We start from the raw sequence: 17,215 nt of genomic DNA, 5'->3' as shown, positions 1-17,215 counted from the left end.
CTGCTTAATTGTGACATGAGACATGCAACAACTGCAAATGTGTTCCATTTTTAATCTCATTAGTTCTCTTAATATTCAATTATGGCTTTCTGAAACCGTGGACATGAATACCATGGAATATCCCATAGCATGTGCTCCAGTGCTACTGCAGGTCACTTGAATGTCCTCTTCAATACAATATTTTTCTCTTCAAATTTTGTTAACTTAGGCCCGGTTTCCTCAATCTTTGTTAAAATGCACCTAACATAGCATTAATTAACTGTAAGATAAAGTATAAAATGCTGTTAAAAATATTGTGTTTCTTCAATTTTACATTTCACATTTTAACATTCTGTTTGTTAACTCTCTGTTAGGGCCAGAGATTCTAGACTTTAACAATAACCTGTTTCCAAGTATAGGCTCAATTCTGTTTTCTTAACTCTTGACAACTGCGATTCTCGCTTGTTTCTGTTGTTTGATTCAGAGAGGGTAGAAGTCTTTCTATTCTCTCAGGTTTTATTTCTGCTTCTTTCCGTCAGTAACGTGGAGTGCTGTTACTGTTGTGAAATGCAAAATACTGCAACAAAAAAAAATCGCGGGACTAATTTCTCTTTGTTTGAAAGAAGCCTTCTGCTGGAAATGATTTCACAGTACAAACCAATTACTGAGAATAAACAAACGGATCTACGTTGAAAGCGAGAAGTGAGGGTTGGCAGAAAATAGCCTATACCTTTGTATGAACTTCTGTTCTGTCAAATCACAGAAATCATCCGCTCTGTTTATGTATTCATGGTTATCATTTTCTGAATAATCAAGATATAAAAGTTCAGCATCTAACACACCAGCTATATTGAATACTTTTATACTAACTAAATGATTCAACTGCATGAAATTGGACAGTTAAATTAACAAGGGTTTTAAAAGCCTGTTAGTACCAACAATAGTTGAAGAAATGCTTCAACTGTTAAGTTCACAGTTAAAATAGAATAACATACTGTTATAATTTAACAAAGATTGAAGAAACCGGGCCTTAGGCTTGTTGTGGAAGACAAAAATCATCATCAATGTCTGAACCTGCTTAACAAGCTCAAGAAAATCAATTCGAAAAGCTGGTTTGCAACTCCAGCTTCCTTATAATATGGTTCATGTTGTGCACAAAGGCTACACCTGAAAGCATATAAACTTCAAATATAACAGCAGATCAAGACCATTGGTAAAGACAAAAGGCTGGCTTATGTTGAGAGTGTCTTGGGCAAAATTGACGAAGACAATTCGTACTTAGATCATGTGTCTCTCTGATAAGTCAACCTTCCACATCAGGAAAAGTTAACAGATGCAATTGCATAGTCTGGGGAAGCGAGAATCCACATGTTGTGTTTGAACACGAACATTATTTGCTCAAAATTGTCTGGTGCGACTTAATGAGAAAGATCGTTTTTTGTTGAACAATCTACCGAGACATCCAGAGTTCTATGTTGTCCCACAGTTTCTTGCTGGAACCACTCAACAGCAAGACACACTCCTCACTTCGCATGCTAAGTGCGCACTTTTCTCAATAACTTTCCGAGACAATGGTCTGGCAAAGGATCCAAGACCATAGCTTAGCCGCTAAGATCACCAGATCTAACACCCTTGGACTTTTTTTATGGAAATTCATAAAGAATCAAGTGTTAAGAACACTATTGGCTGATCTTGATATGATTTGAAGCGCAGAATCTGGGGTCACTTAATGAAAACTGGGAGAGGGTTGATGTAGTTTGAAAGCCATCGAAATCTTACCTTCATTTATGCTCTGGACATAATGTCCGTCCCCTTTTAATAAAAGAAGGCAATTTCATTTTCCGCTGTTTCGATGCTATCCATCATAACAGCAATATTTCCGAGAACAAAAGACAACCCTTTGACAGTGGAGGATTAGAAATAACAATAGAGTGTCTGAAAACAGAATGCTAATCCTTCGATGGTGGAGTGAGGCAAGATCGTCAGGCATTGCCTGAATTTACAGTACAACTCATTGTTTAGGAATCACTAATCCTATCTTTGTCTTTGACTAAAGGAGTAAGAAACTTAGAATGTTGTTCTCAACACATTCTTTCAATTTTATACAAGAAGGTCTGACTTCAAGTAAGAATTTGTCAGGTATTAATGTACTTTTTAATGTATGTAGGTCGGGACCAACGATTTAGGTTCACTATAGCCGAATGTTCACTATAACCAAGTTCACTATATCCAGAGTTGACTGTACCTTATTTCAAATAACCCCATAGAGTATGCAAATCTGACTTTCAGGTAGTAGCTCCCTGTAAAGCAGGTTTGAATAATTTCAAGGAAAAATTGTTCCGGAGCCGGGTATCGATCCCAATTGTGACGGTGTCGTGTATGGTTCCTGGGGTAGCTCAGTCGGTAGAGCGTTTGCGCGCTAAGCGAAGGGTCCCGGGATCGATACCCGGCTCCAGAACAATTTTTCTTTGAAATTATTCAACCCCATAGAGTGTTTGTATGAAACAAGGACTTTGAAAGCAATAACTTACTGTATGAACAGCATATATTCTAATGTGAGCTCTTTGCTCATTTCTTATTGGGTAGGGCTACAGTGTTAAAGAAAAGTTTCTTTCAGCTATTTCTTCGAATTAATGACACATTACTAACTGCCGTTCCCTTTTGAGGCAATGTTTTCCCGAATGTCACTTTTCAGTTCTTCCAGAGTAGATTATGTCGATTATTTTCATGGACTTTATCTTTCACAAAGATAAAAGTCACTGGGAGTCAAATTGGAAGATCAAGGAGACTTGCTGATAATTCAATCCTCTAACACTGTACAGAGTTTGTCCTTTCTTAATTAGGTGTTAAAATATTTGGAAGGTAGGTAGTTTCTGAATCTCCTTTCTTAATTTTAGTCTTAAAGACTATTTAAGAGTTTGTATTTAATATCTTACATTTATAGTTTGTAGTTTGTTGAATCACTGATACTGCACTGCTGGTCATCTATATATTCTTCTGGGATGGTTTCTATACTGTTTTCGCTGTAAGAAAAATCCTAATGTAAACATAAGCACGTGGCTATCATACCCATGATTGGCTCCCAGTTGAAACACTCACACGACACAGGAAAATATAGTTCGTATTTGGAGACCATAATCTTGTAGTATTTAAAAGTAAAAAATTGAATTCTAGTTGTTAAATACGATGAAACATATAACTTCACTCATATGTAAAACGATATATAAAAGAAAAGCTACTCTTATATTTTGTTATGCTCTATGAACACGGATGAATACCAACAGTAATACCGAGGTAGTCTGTTCTTGTAACAAGCTGGCGTCACTTGAGCTCCTAGTTGTTCACGTAAGCACATAGTACTTTAGTATGGCTTCTGCACCCTCAACTGTCCATTGTGAAGACATAAGACTTAAAAATAATTTAATTGCAGTAATTATAAAGTAAATGTTTCCTAAGCAACTGGATGCACAATAGTGTGATTAGGTCTACTTGACGAGTAATGGGAAAGGTTTAACATGAAACAGAATGTACAACAGTAGGCGGGAACACGTACTGAGAATCTATGGTGCCAAACAGTGGCCAATGAAGCCTCACTTCAGTCACATGTTATTGTTTATATCAGGATTTTTCTTACAACGAAAAGATTACAGTTTATAAGGAATACAATGGGCCATCTGTGTCTGTTTCTGCAGTTGTCTAGATAAAAAGAAGAGAAGATACTGTGTTGTCTCCGCAATCAGTGTGTAGGACCACGTCCTTCAGATCCACTCTCCAGCCAGGAGATAATTTGCTCAGGGACGAATGAGAGTGTAGAAGAGTGTAAAAGGTAAAGGTATCCCCGTAACATGCCATAAAGGCACTTGGGGGCATGGAGGTAGAGACCCATACTTTCCATGGCCTCGGCACTAGAATGGGGTGGTGTGGTCGGCACCACGCTCTGACCACCTTTTAACCCCGGGAAAGACCTGGTACTCAATTTTATAGGAGGCTGAGTGAACCTCGGGGCCGTTTTGAAAGTTTGGCAGCAAGAAAAAATCCTGTCACCACCTGGGCCCGAACCCCGGACCTTCCAGTCCGTAGCCAGCTGCTCTACTAACTGAGCTACCCGGCCGCCGTTAAAGAGTGTATGTATTTTTTTTTTTTGCGTCATTTCGCTGCTGCCCCTGTATAGAAGCGTGCCCTGTCTTTTTTACCATTTTCACTCGATACTGATTATTCAATTCTGTCTTCGTTTCGATTTAATTTTCGTAGATCATTTTTGTTGAGGGAGCAGCATTTTTTATGGCCTAGAGCAGCAAAACTGCTTAATACAGTCCTGGACAGAAGGTCGAGAACTGCAACAAGGTTAGAGTCGTTTAAATGAGAGGATTGCTAAGTGATGTTTGGGTTAGGATTCCATCGTCACTTTTTTCTCCATTTTTCGACCTATTCTACCAAGTAAATAGGCCTAATTTTTTTTTAAATACTCATATTTTATACATCATGCTACTAAAAATAATGCTTTTATGGTAATTTTTTCATTCAAAAACACCTCACGCCAGTCTATTACAGAATCCCACAGTTTAATATTGTAAAATAAGAGAGTTCTGAGAACAAGATAGAAGTGAAAACGAGAGGGAAAATCATCGGCCAGGCCATCTTCTCACAATAGCGGTCCTGAGTATATACATTACCAAATATAGGCCTATACATACAAGCTACCTACTTAAAATTAAAGTATATGCGGCAAAGAAACTAGCACTGAAGTAATTCCGGTGATTTCGGAAGTAAAAATCTTTAATTTATAAGACTTTTTTATGGAGATGTAGTTAATTATATATAGAAGGCATAACAAAAGCCTAACCAACCAAATCTAACCTGTCACAGATTCGTATATGCAAGGTGTGTTAAGTGGAGGGTAATTAACCATAATACGCCGTTGCCTCACATATGCTGCAGTAGTTTAGGATAAATTTCAGAACACGAATTCCTTCCTTTCCCTCTTACTTCAAAATTCCAACCTTGTGCACACAAATTATTGGCATTGAAAAGTGCCTTTTCGAAAGCATAATGATGAGCATTTGACAAACGCAGACGAAGCTGCTCTTTTTACTATTGTAAGGTATGTCAGTAAGGAATCCGTATACTGAAATTTTACCTCATACTGTCAGCCTCCTTACATTCTAACAGAAAAGTTGCCTGGCAGATGCTATTACACAATTACCGAGGTTTTTTCTGTGCCAGCCACGGTCCTCTCGGTCTCGCAAATTCTGCTCTCTCCTTAAATTCTACTTCCATAGCCTGTAGGCTACAACACAGAATGCAACTGGGCGACATAACCTACGGCGGATACTTCCGGCATTCGGAGAATCTGATTTTAAAACGTTAAAAACAGAGTAGCTTCGTAATTTCATTCGTTAAACATGTTTTTCAAATTAATTCCTTTACCTAGAGGACGTCGCTCGTTCCATTATCGTAAAGTCCCTAGCCTCCACATTACAATCGCAAATGTATTATTAGGTCACACGTTATTTCTGTACATAGTTACTTGGGTAGGCTACGACCGAGGATCTTACAAGCGATCCCCTCAAAGTTTATTCTATAAATTTCCTTTATATACTGTACTTCTATATATCAGAGCAAACAACGTCTCCTGGATAATTATCCATTTTATAAAGTTGACGTGGCAATTCTAACATACGATGCATGAAAACCAAACATATATTCGAAGTATTGCATGTTTTTCTACATTAACGTGAGATTCTCGGTTATTTAGTGAAGGTTCGGCGTTGTACGATCAGAAGACGCTAACTCCATTACCTCATAGGCTCATACCAGTGTCAAGCTGAAAAGATCTAAACATGCGCTACTATGCAGCAAGTCCATAATACTATAAACTAAAAGTTTCTTGTAATTATTAATATTGTACGAAACCAAACATTGATAAGGCATTTTGAAAAGAGATAAGATATAACCCAATTCAACCTACTCTTCACAGGCGTTACTCCATAGCCTTACCACATACTATAGCGGTTTGTCAAATTACCCATCGGAAAGATAAAATTTCAACAAAAAATAAATAAAAATTAGAAAATTATTCGTCAATCTTTACACTAACTTCTATAATATTTACCTCTAGTCCTACGAAGACCATTTAAAATTGAGTACTAGCCATACAATTTGAAAAACAAAGACAACGATCTTTCATGCAAGCCAATTCCAAAATGGCTACCCCGCAGCCCCGCTTCAATTCCATTTTGTCAGTGTTTAATACTTTGGCGCCAAGTGCGAAGATCGATCATCGTGAAGATCAAAATATGCATGTGAAAGATTATCAACAAATAGGAAGATAATAAAAGTTTACTTTTATTTAATAAATCGATTAATTATCACAATTTATTATGAGAACTACCAATTTATAACAAATTATCGCAATATTCACGTAAAATCACTCCAGATTTTATCAAAATACGTACAATATCTTTGACTAGCACAGTACTTGCAGAAATCGTTTGGTCTTTGTTCGTAATTATTTACATGATTGGTCGAATTTCACACTTTTACCAACCATCGGTTAAAGATTAGGATTAAGTCACTGTGGAGTACCAACGTAATTATAATCCATATGATTATATCAGTATATAAACAAACGGAAGACGGAGCAATTATTATCAATAATTAAAGAGGGAGTAAACTGCAAAGTCATAGGTACTGTAGAATCCGCGATCAAAGAAGTTAGTTTCGTAACGTTAAAAAATTAGCGATTTTGGTAATAATTTCACGTGTAGTGAGCTTCTCTTATTGGCAAATGATCAGGATTATTAGAAACAACGTAAAAAATAATGTGTACTAGTTTATGTATGTATCTACTTACCTAGAATTTTTGAGTGCAAATATTTGAATTTCCAAAGTTACAAGAAGGGCATCAACAATGGTCCTCGCGAAGGTAAATACCTGTTCTCGTATACTGAAATTGTGATTGAATTTTTAATTTATCTGCAGTTATTGTGTGATGAATGTTTATTTTCACAGATAGAATTTGCAGTTCAAATGACATGCCAAAAATGTGTAACTAATATCAGAGATGCCTTAAGTGGAGTCGATGGTATTGACAGTGTTGACATCTCACTGGGCAACGAAACTGTCATTGTTGAGACAACACTTCCATCATCAGAAATACAACAAAAGATAGAATCCACTGGACGAAGAGCTGTTTTAAAGGGTTATGGAGGTATATTGTTGAGACTTCATATTTTATTCTGAATATAGTCTGTCTATAATTTTTTTTGTATCCATAACTAGTATATAAACTAATCTTTTTCTCGTCGTCATTAACAACCTAAACAATGGTTTTATTTACAGCAGTGAATTGTAAATTTTTAATTCGCATCAATTGAGTTTAAAGTATGAACGTTACAATAGTAAGTGTGTACTTATTTGCTCTTCTCTTGTTTGTAACTAATTGTTACTTATTTTATTCTTGCATTTGTTTACATGTCAGATTTAATCTATGCATTACGCTTATTTCCGTTGTTGTTACCGGTGTCCATTAGTTGATTTATATATTAGTTATGAAGATAAATGTACCAAAGTGTCCAATCAATTATAGGCCTATTTCAAGCTAACACTTTTTTTTTAATTAGGAAAACTAAATTTCTTTCAATTGTTACTCCATTTGTGTAGTCAGAAAATGTCATCAGAGTTCTTGTATAGTGAATTGCGCCTGGTGTTCTGTCTAGGCTGCAAAACATTAGGAGCAACCGCTTGAAAATTGGATATTCGGTCGGATGTTCAACCTTCCTGGTTGTTCTCTAACCGGTCGAATATAAACCAGTTCTAAGTGCTGTTCTGCATGTCTCTAATTTATATGCATTATCAAACACCAGTCAAATTTCTGTGAAGGTGCAACTTACATCATTTCTGCATACTTTTAAATGTATAAAAAAGAACATGCATTTCGCATACAAATCCGTGCTATAGTCGTAACACTAGAAATTAAAGTTTCTGACAAAAAGTTAGGAAGCAAAACTTTTGTTTTGATGTAATTAAGGTTCATCAGTTGAATGGCCATGCACCATAATCTATACATGGTGACTGTTTGCTGTAGGAGGAAGTAACCAGGGTGCAGCTGTGGCAATGCTTGGTGACGCCTCAGGGTGTGGCTTTGGCGTGGTGAAGGGTGTCATCAGGTTCCTGCAGACAAATGAAAACACGTGTGTGGTGGATGGCACACTGGATGGTCTGAGCCCAGGTCTGCATGGCCTGCACATCCATGAGTGCGGTGATATCTCACAGGGCTGTGACAGGTTAGCGCACACACGTATGAGTATGAGAGACATTTCTGAAAACATAAACATGTTACAATCAGATTTGCATCAGGAAATAATGCGGGAAGAAGATCTTTATTTTATACCAAGGTCACTTTGAGATTCACGCACTTGAATTCCAAATTCGGTTCACATGTACCAGTATTCAAAGTTTCGTGACAAAAATAAAATAAAATAATTTTAATGATGCACAGATAACCCACAAACCAGATAATCTGCACACGGATAATCAAGAGCTTGCTGTACTAATTGAATTACTTCAATATTTTAAGTGAAACCTTCCACCTACAGCCCTGGCCTGACTCCAAGAAATTATGACCACCTTCTTTTGCACTCAATAAGGATATCTTATGCGAAGTTTTACCGCTAGATGGCAGGAGTGTTCCATGCGGCGCAACATGTTGTAGGTGTATGTTATGTCATATGCTACAGTTGATTACATTTTCCCGCTTGTTGGTTTTCTGTGCATGTCAAAATTATATTTATAATTATTTTGTATAATTTAATATAATTCAATATTTAATTACCTCATAATTTAATTTAATTTGCAACAAATAATAACGTAAACCTGTATAATATTTTGAGCGATTCCCCGAGATGGGTGGGGAAATCTGCAGTATGCAGAATATAGATACGAGTAAATTGAATGTTCATGAACCTAAACGAGAACTCTGAGAACAATATGCACGAATAAAAACAATAGGAACTTTGTCGAAGGTGAATATTGCCTCTTTAATCATTAGTATTTAAACGCTAAAAACAGGATATGCAGCCACGGTGTGTTTTTATATGGAAGGGGCTATCGAGATTGAATTCCTTGTATTTTTTCTGTAGTTGCAGAAAGATCAAATGCAATTTTTAATTGTATGATATAATATGATCGCAGAATTATCACGATTATTCCTGTGTTTTGTAGGTTAAGGACATGCAGTTTTGAATACTATGTAGGATGATTTTGAAAATTTGAAGTTAAAACATGGTTTTAATAATTAGGGTACAGTACATTAAAACATTATTCACGAAATGGATTTCACTACGGATCGTCCTGGATAATAAGCATCCCAGTTTATCGAGAGTTTACTGCAGGCATGAACTTCGGACACTCCTACAACTACTGCATATAATCTAAGCTAACATAGCTCGCTGTCGAGGTTGCATATGTTTTTATTATTATTTCTTTTTCCTCTTCCAAAATGAAACTGTAGTCAACAATTCCTTACTTGAAGTACAGTAGTTACTTTTATTTAATAGCTAGCACTTTCGAGGCGCAATTTAATTACTTATATTTCTTAAGGTTTAAAGCACATATTCAGAATATTTCGGAACCTAATTGAAGACAAAAAGCTTTCCCTGGTTTTTATATATAGGAACATTACAAAAATTTGCCATTTTTAGTTGTTTTTAAGAGTATTTAATATACTAATGCACTACGTATATCCTCAATGTTTATATACCGGAAAACAAATGCACACGCAAAGCGCATCCCTCAAAGTACACATGCGCTATCTGTTGGTGCTAGTTCAGGATATCCGTATTACTACAAGTTCAATGTCTCAGTTACCATGGCGATTACATAGAGGAATAAATAATGGTTGTAAGGCTTAGATATAATAAATCATTTATTCTGGTTTTTGTTTAATGGTGATGTCGCCCTTATTTTTCAAACAGCCCTCGAGAAATAGACATTGTGTATGCCACACCTACAAAGAAAATATCCTCCGTTGATCCATCATGTTAAATATAATTATGGACACCTCAAAACAAGTCATTTTTAATAATGTAATTTCGTTTGTTAATGTAAAATGGGTTATGTAGAATACCAATCGAACAGCAATTGTTATCATTGGCTTCAGAAGGTCTGTAATCTCGAAAAGATTAAAAACCTCTGATTTAAGAGCATTTAGTATATACTGCACTTATTCAAATACTCCACGCCCTCAAATAAGCCTCACACAACGTTTGTGAGATAAAAAAAGTTTCCAGAGATAATTAAAAAAATATTATTAATAAACTTGGCAACATTCACAGCATTAACAATTATTTCTGTTTTTGTTCCATTTGCAATTTCGGAGATCTGTAACACGAAAGTTATGCAATATTCGTATTTTTCTGTCATATAAAAACTCTTACTTTTGAAGCAAAGATTATGCTGACTTTTACACTTTTACTATGTCACACTACTTTTGACCAATAAAATGGTACGAAAGGACGTCTTTCAACCAATCATGGCTACTATCGCATAATTTAATCGTGTCCCTAGCATTTGTTTAATTTTATCGCTTCCCTAGCATTTGTTTATTTTTATCACTACCCTAGCATTTGTTCTTTGTTTGCCAACATTTCAAACTGCACTGGTCTGGACGTCAGAAAACAGAAAATTACAAACCACTCCAGTCGATGCAAAGCACTTTCAAATAAGACTCGCATTGGCATTCAAGAACAAGAATTAATAAAGATCATTGGTCATATATGAAGAGAACCATTCGGAAATCCTGAATAAGTTGAGGGACACACCATGTACATCAACGAGTTCACTTCTTTTACACATACGTCTAATATAACATGAACTGAACCACCAACCACTAAAACATTCAAATTTGAAAATTGTACTTTCAATAATTGTTTCTTTTTAAATTATTCATGATTATTTTTTATTTCATCATCGTTAATTAAAATGTTTCTTGTTTATTTCATCATCCCTAATTAAAACTTTTCTAATACTTGTTTATATTATTTAGGCTATGTTTGTTATAGCTTCTGCTACCTATATGGTATTATGGATAGTCACGTATCAGAGATTGATTAATACTAAGATTTATTGAAAATCATCTGTCAAGTGACGTTGATTACTGGGATCCGGATGATTGAAGTGGAATGCACATGTTTCAATAAAAATGAAACTGAATCAACAAAGCCTTCTTGACCAGTAACCGTCCACAGAGTTCAATGAAGATGCCATAGTTGGCACAACTGATAACAAGAAAACATAATCATAACACACTACTGCCATCTAGCGTAATGTTGAGATGATACAAAAATACATTTGAAGGCAGTTGTATTTTCGTAAGCCAATTAATATTTTATTGTATTGGAGTACTTCGTTACTTCTAATCTTTATATACTTTCTTCTAATCGTGTAATAGTCAATTAAATCCCACTCGAGTTTTGATTTTCTCTAGATAAATCAAAACCTCTAGTGAGATTATGTTGACTATTACACTCTTACCACGTCATACTACTTTTGACCAATAAAACGGTACGAAAGGACGTATTTCAACCAATCATGGCTGCTTATCGCACAATTTTATCGCGTCCCTAGCATTTGTTTAATTTTATCGCGTCCCTAGCATTTATTTAATTTTATCGCGTCCCTAGCATTTGTTTCTTTGTTTGGCAACATTTGAAACTGCGCTGGTCTGGACGTCAAATATATATATATATATAATTACAAACCACTCTAGTCGATGCACAGCAGTTTAAAATATGACTTGCATTGGCATTCAAGAACAAGAATTGATAAAAATCACTGATCATACCTATGCATCTTCTGAAATCCTATTTACAAGTAAATGAAGAGCACCATTCGGAAATCCTGAATAAGTTGAATACACCATGTAGGCCTAAATCAACGAGTTCCACTTCTATTACGCACACGTCCAATATAACATTAATTGAACCACCAACCACATTCAAATTTGAAAATTGTACATTCAATAATTATTCCTTTTAAAATTATTCATGTTTATTTTTTATGTCATCGTCGTTAATTAAAACTTTTCTAACACTTGTGTATATTATTTAGGTTATGTTATAGCTTCTGCTATATGATATTATGGATAGTCACGTATCAGAGATTGTTTAATACTAAGATTTATTGAAAATCATCTGTCAAATGACGTTGATTACTCGGATCCGGATGATTGAAGTGAAATGCAAATGTTTTAATAAAAATGAAACTGAATCAACAATGCCTCCTTGACTAGTAACAGTCCACAGAGTTCAATGATGATTCCATAGTTGGCACAACTGATACCGGTAACAAGAAAACATAATCATAAAACACTACTGCCATCTAGCGTAATGTTGAGATGGTACAATAATAATAATAATAATAATAATAATAATAATAATACTTATTTGTCAGAAACCAGTGTACAAGGCCTGGATATGACATCGTCAGGTTCGATAGTTGATACATTTGAAGACAGTTGTATTTTCGTAAGCCAATTAATATTTTATTGTATTGGAGTACTTTGTTACTTCTAATCTTTATATACTTTCTTCTAATCGTGTAATAGTCAATTAAATCCCACTCGAGTTTTGATTTTCTGTAGATAAATCAAAACCTCTAGTGAGATTACTGTTGATAATATTGAAAAAAGCGTCTGTTCACATAAGTCGCACACCACACTTTTTCACGGATTTTTTCGAAAAAAAAAAAGTGCGCGGAGTATTTGAGTAAATATACCATAAATAAAGAAAACTTTTATAAATAATACTTAAAGATCCTATGAATCTCATTAACATCTTCAATGTCACGCTCTATAATATAAGCTATTCAAATCTAAATTAGTTGCATGTGAAAATTTGAGAATCATCACAACAGCTTTGCACAGCTCTCTGGATATATGATGTATTGAACTCATAATGTATCTTCTGGGTTGATAATATTTGAAGTAAATAAAATAAAAAAAAATACTGTTATTTTATGAAGCAAAATAACTTCTGTCATGCATCAGAAGAGCTTGGAATCATCTCACCAGCTCATTGGCTGTGTGCACATGCATTTTCAGTGTTGGCGGCCATTTCAATCCACGGAACACTCGACATGGCAGCCCAGACGACAAGGAGACTGAAAGAGTGAGTTCATATCTAGCTCTGTACTTGTTCACGTAATTCAACCTGGTGCAGGAGCGGTTATTCAGGTGAAGTAGGTGAAGTGCCACTTCACCTATTTACATGTAAAACACAATTTTATCTCTTATTAATAATTAATTCTAGTTATTACCGGTATCCTGTACCGTATTTCTAAAATAAAAAAAGTTTTTTTTTCAGTCGTCATGAACAGTGTTTAGTTGTATAAATAGTACCTGTAACCGTCCGCTGAATAGAATAATGTCAACAGTTACGAGCGCCGAGCGGTGTCTATTGGAACTTAAAATATTATAGAGGTGAAATTATTTGGGCTCCCATTCTCATACAGCACTTGGTTTCCATGGTAACATAACATCACGCACTAAAGAAAGATTGTATGAGTGAAGTGCGTTTCTGAGTCTTTCAGTTACAGAGAACTGTCAGACTTGTTGTAGGTGGAGTAACCAGTTTTCCGATCTAACGGTACTAACAATACAAAAGGGTTGAAGCTGGTCTCCAAGGCCGGGGACTATTATTTAAGGGCTGTGAAATTTTACAGTATAGTATCTACTACCTAATCGAGAATAGTATCCTCATTCCTTGTGTCCAAGCAGCCACCCCTGCAACAGTAAATTAGCTGGCTCTATGTTATTTTATCAGGAATACATCCCACATAGCTTTGGATACAGATATACTTTCCACCCTCAGTTAAACTCAGACTTTTATGAAGACATTATCGACAGGTTTGCGGCTTTAAAAGATAGAGAATTGACTTGGTATGCAAGAAATTGGGTGACTCCTGAAATAAATTAATTTTCCTGTTTGCATGTGTTCTAGAACTAGTAAAATTGTACTTAATTTACTAATTGTAGGCCTACTCATTATATTGGTAAAGCTTTTCATGCATTTATGTATGTGAACAGCACTTCACCTATTTTTTTTACGCCGAGCCGCTACTGACCTGGTGGTGCTTCAGAGGATAATGGACGTCCTCATACGGGCTCCATTGTGACAGTCCGAGTATGCTTAAACTTATTAACCAGCATGTTAAGTGCTGTGTCTATGCATTCAGCTTTATGGAATCGGCATTGAAATTTTGTCCGAATGCCACCATACAACGACCCCTCTAGCCTCCACATCACCATAGCAAACTTTTCTGGTAAGCTGAACATCTTGCAGATTCAGTTACTTGTAACCAGAACACATGTTTAGCTGTTGTCACAAAGCCAATGCATGGATTCCAGCAGGAACTACGCAGCTTAGAAACATAGTGTACTTGCAATTTATTACCATACACATCTTACCCCTAAATGCTCTATTTCTACTAAATCTATAATTAATTTCTAGACACCCTGTATAATGTCAGTTCAAGATGCTTACAGGATTGGCTACAAAACAAGCAACTACGCAGCTTAGAAACATAGTGTACTTGCAATTTATTACCATACACATCTTACCCCTAAACGCTCTATTTCTACTAAATCTATACTTAATTTCTGGACACTCTGTATAATGTCAGTTCAAGATGCTTACAGGATTGGCTACAAAACAAGCAACTACTCGCCTTAAAAACATAGTGTACTTGCAATTTATTACCATACACATCTTACCCCTAAACGCTCTATTTCTACTAAATCTATACTTAATTTCTGGACACTCTGTATAATGTCAGTTCAAGATGCTTACAGGATTGGCTACAAAACAAGCAACTACTCGCCTTAAAAACATAGTATACTTGCAATTTATTACCATACACATCTTACCCCTAAACGCTATATTTCTACTAAATCTATACTTAATTTCTGGACACTCTGTATAATGTCAGTTCAAGATGCTTACAGGATTGGCTACAAAACAAGCAACTACGCGGCTTAGAAACATAGTGTACTTGCAATTTATTAACATACACATCTTACCCCTAAACGCTCTATTTCTACTAAATCTATACTTAATTTCTGGACACTCTGTATAATGTCAGTTCAAGATGCTTACAGGATTGGCTACAAAACAAGCAACTACTCGCCTTAAAAACATAGTGTACTTGCAATTTATTACCATACACATCTTACCCCTAAACGCTCTATTTCTACTAAATCTATACTTAATTTCTGGACACTCTGTATAATGTCAGTTCAAGATGCTTACAGGATTGGCTACAAAATAAGCAACTACGCAGCTTAGAAACATAGTTTACTTGCAATTTATTACCATATACATCTTACCCCTAAATGCTCTATTTCTACTAAATCGATACTTAATTTCTGGACACCCTGTATAATGTCAATTCAAGATGCTTACAGGATTGGCTACAAAACAAGCCAAAAAGTAAGGTCATTGCTGCTGCTAATACTAGCAGTAAGACTAATTTTAAATGTTCATTCAGATCATAATAGGTTCCAGTAAGAAGGTTAAGACTGTGTTGTACTTATAGCATGCCGGTGATCTTGGTAATATCAGAGCTGGTGAAGATGGGAGAGCCACCTTTCGCCTGACCGACAGAGTGCTCAAAGTGTGGGATCTGATCGGACGCTCAGTTGTAGTCACAGATGGACCAGATGACCTCGGACGCGGGAAACATCCACGTTCCTTGGAGGACGGCAACTCTGGACAGAGGTTGGTCATTAGTACTGTCAGAAATGTTGTTGTTGTTTTCTAATGCCAGATATGTGACAATAAAGTCATTTGACCTCTTGCACTCCAATATTTTTCAAAGATATTACCATGGTCAGCCACTGAAGCGCAGATTTTGAGGTGTTCCAAATCCATTTCTTGGTTTGAATTGCACAATGAGCAGTTAGGAGACTGATATATTCCAATTCTGTGCAGGTGTTTGGCCAAACAATCATGACCTGTTGCCAATCTAAATGCAGCTACAGACGATTTTCGTGGTAAATCGGGAATTAACTGTGGATTATGATGCAGAGAGTTCCATTTTTTTCCTTGAGATTGTGTTATCAAATTTTGTTTGTTGAAGTCTAAGTGTAGTACTGTCAAAAATAAACTGTATCTAATTTGTAGTCACATCAAAAAGAAGCAGTTCTTACTTATGGCTTTTAAGGAACCTGGAGGTTCATTGCCGCCCTCACATAAGCCCTACACAGTCTTTAATTGGTTGGCATTCTCATATTTTCAGCCCTTACATATAACCCTGGAAATTCTTTAAATATAAAACTGGAAAGATCTTTCTCATTGTCCTATACAGTGGAAAAATTTTGCGCTGTATCAGGGATACATCGACAAGTAGAATGCATCACCCAGTTCCAGGAATGAAACTACAATTATGTTAGTTTCAATGTTTAATTTTTGTTTCTGTTTACAAATGGGGAGTATGGTTCTATGACAAGAGAAGGAATTAATGAAGGGCATGCACCTGGTGGCATTAGAAAAAAATACAGTGTGATTTATATAGAAATAACATTTTTTTTCTTTCTTTCTTTCAAAACAAATGATGCTAGCCACAGTTTATTATACCTCAAATGTAGAGTACCTTTTTGGGAGATTACTAACCTCAAATATTGAAAATTCTTTATTTATTCGGCTGGAAATTCACTTAATGACCAGTTTTTAACGTCAAATTAAGCAGGAGTTTTGATTCCCTGTCACGAGATGCGCAAAACAAAAAAATTACTATGAAGTAGAAGGGAATTTCAAAGTCGTGTGTTTACTGACTGCAGACAGAAATGATCACTGAAATGAGGAGATTTTTACACGGACTTTATGGCTATTTAAATCAATTACAGAAGTGAGGGGAGAAACGACTATTATTGAGATAAATAGAGGTGGCCATTTTAGTGATTTCTCTGTGTATTTGTTTAGATGTATGTATCCATTGTACCTGTGATGTATGTTGCAGGTTGGCTTGTGGCGTGATTGCTCGGTCTGCAGGCCTGTTCGAGAATTCCAAAAGAATCTGTGCATGCGATGGAGTGTCCCTGTGGGACGAGAGGGACAAGCCCTTGGCAGGACCAGGACGTCGTACCAACATTCCAGCAAATAATTTGTGAAAAATTTTAATATGTATATAGTTCTTTCTGAAGTCTTTGCTTGTATATAAATGCATTCTTTACAATGTATGA

At 35.8% G+C, this 17,215-nt stretch overlaps 3 protein-coding genes across 8 annotated transcripts in view; 1 reads left to right on the top strand and 2 right to left on the bottom strand.

Annotated features, from left to right (window-relative positions):
* The window catches only part of LOC138698600 (uncharacterized), a 101,306-nt gene extending 95,069 nt beyond the window's left edge, over nucleotides 1-6,237 (bottom strand). For 4 of the 5 annotated variants that reach the window (XM_069824639.1, XM_069824638.1, XM_069824637.1 and 1 more), the window contains exon 1: nucleotides 6,092-6,237. The gene's annotated coding sequence lies outside the window, so the exon portion shown is untranslated. Of the gene's footprint in view, nucleotides 1-2,915; nucleotides 3,003-6,091 lie in introns of all 5 variants that reach the window. The other variant, XM_069824635.1, reaches the window with a different exon arrangement.
* A 248-nt stretch (nucleotides 6,238-6,485) lies between these two features.
* On the top strand, nucleotides 6,486-17,210 carry Ccs (Copper chaperone for superoxide dismutase). Of its 2 annotated transcripts, none has more exons than XM_069824646.1 (6): nucleotides 6,486-6,904; nucleotides 6,995-7,189; nucleotides 8,066-8,264; nucleotides 13,079-13,145; nucleotides 15,571-15,752; nucleotides 16,993-17,210. In XM_069824646.1, exons 2-6 carry the CDS (start codon nucleotides 7,009-7,011, stop codon nucleotides 17,141-17,143), a joined length of 780 nt encoding a protein of 259 aa, XP_069680747.1. In that variant the 5' UTR covers nucleotides 6,486-6,904; nucleotides 6,995-7,008; the 3' UTR covers nucleotides 17,144-17,210. The 2 variants fall into 2 exon arrangements, with proteins under 2 accessions (XP_069680747.1, XP_069680746.1); XM_069824645.1 differs by having other exon boundaries at nucleotides 6,991-7,189.
* Nucleotides 8,096-17,215, bottom strand: part of Acat1 (Acetyl-CoA acetyltransferase 1) — a 45,273-nt gene continuing 36,153 nt past the window's right edge. Inside the window, exon 11 of the mRNA XM_069824641.1 lies at nucleotides 8,096-8,299. The gene's annotated coding sequence lies outside the window, so the exon portion shown is untranslated. The remainder of the gene's footprint in view (nucleotides 8,300-17,215) is intronic.

Source organism: Periplaneta americana, chromosome 4 (assembly GCF_040183065.1).
Source record: "Periplaneta americana isolate PAMFEO1 chromosome 4, P.americana_PAMFEO1_priV1, whole genome shotgun sequence".
Taxonomy (NCBI): domain Eukaryota; kingdom Metazoa; phylum Arthropoda; class Insecta; order Blattodea; family Blattidae; genus Periplaneta; species Periplaneta americana.
Note: the sequence above shows the minus strand (reverse complement) of the source record. Positions and strands in the feature narration are given on the sequence as shown.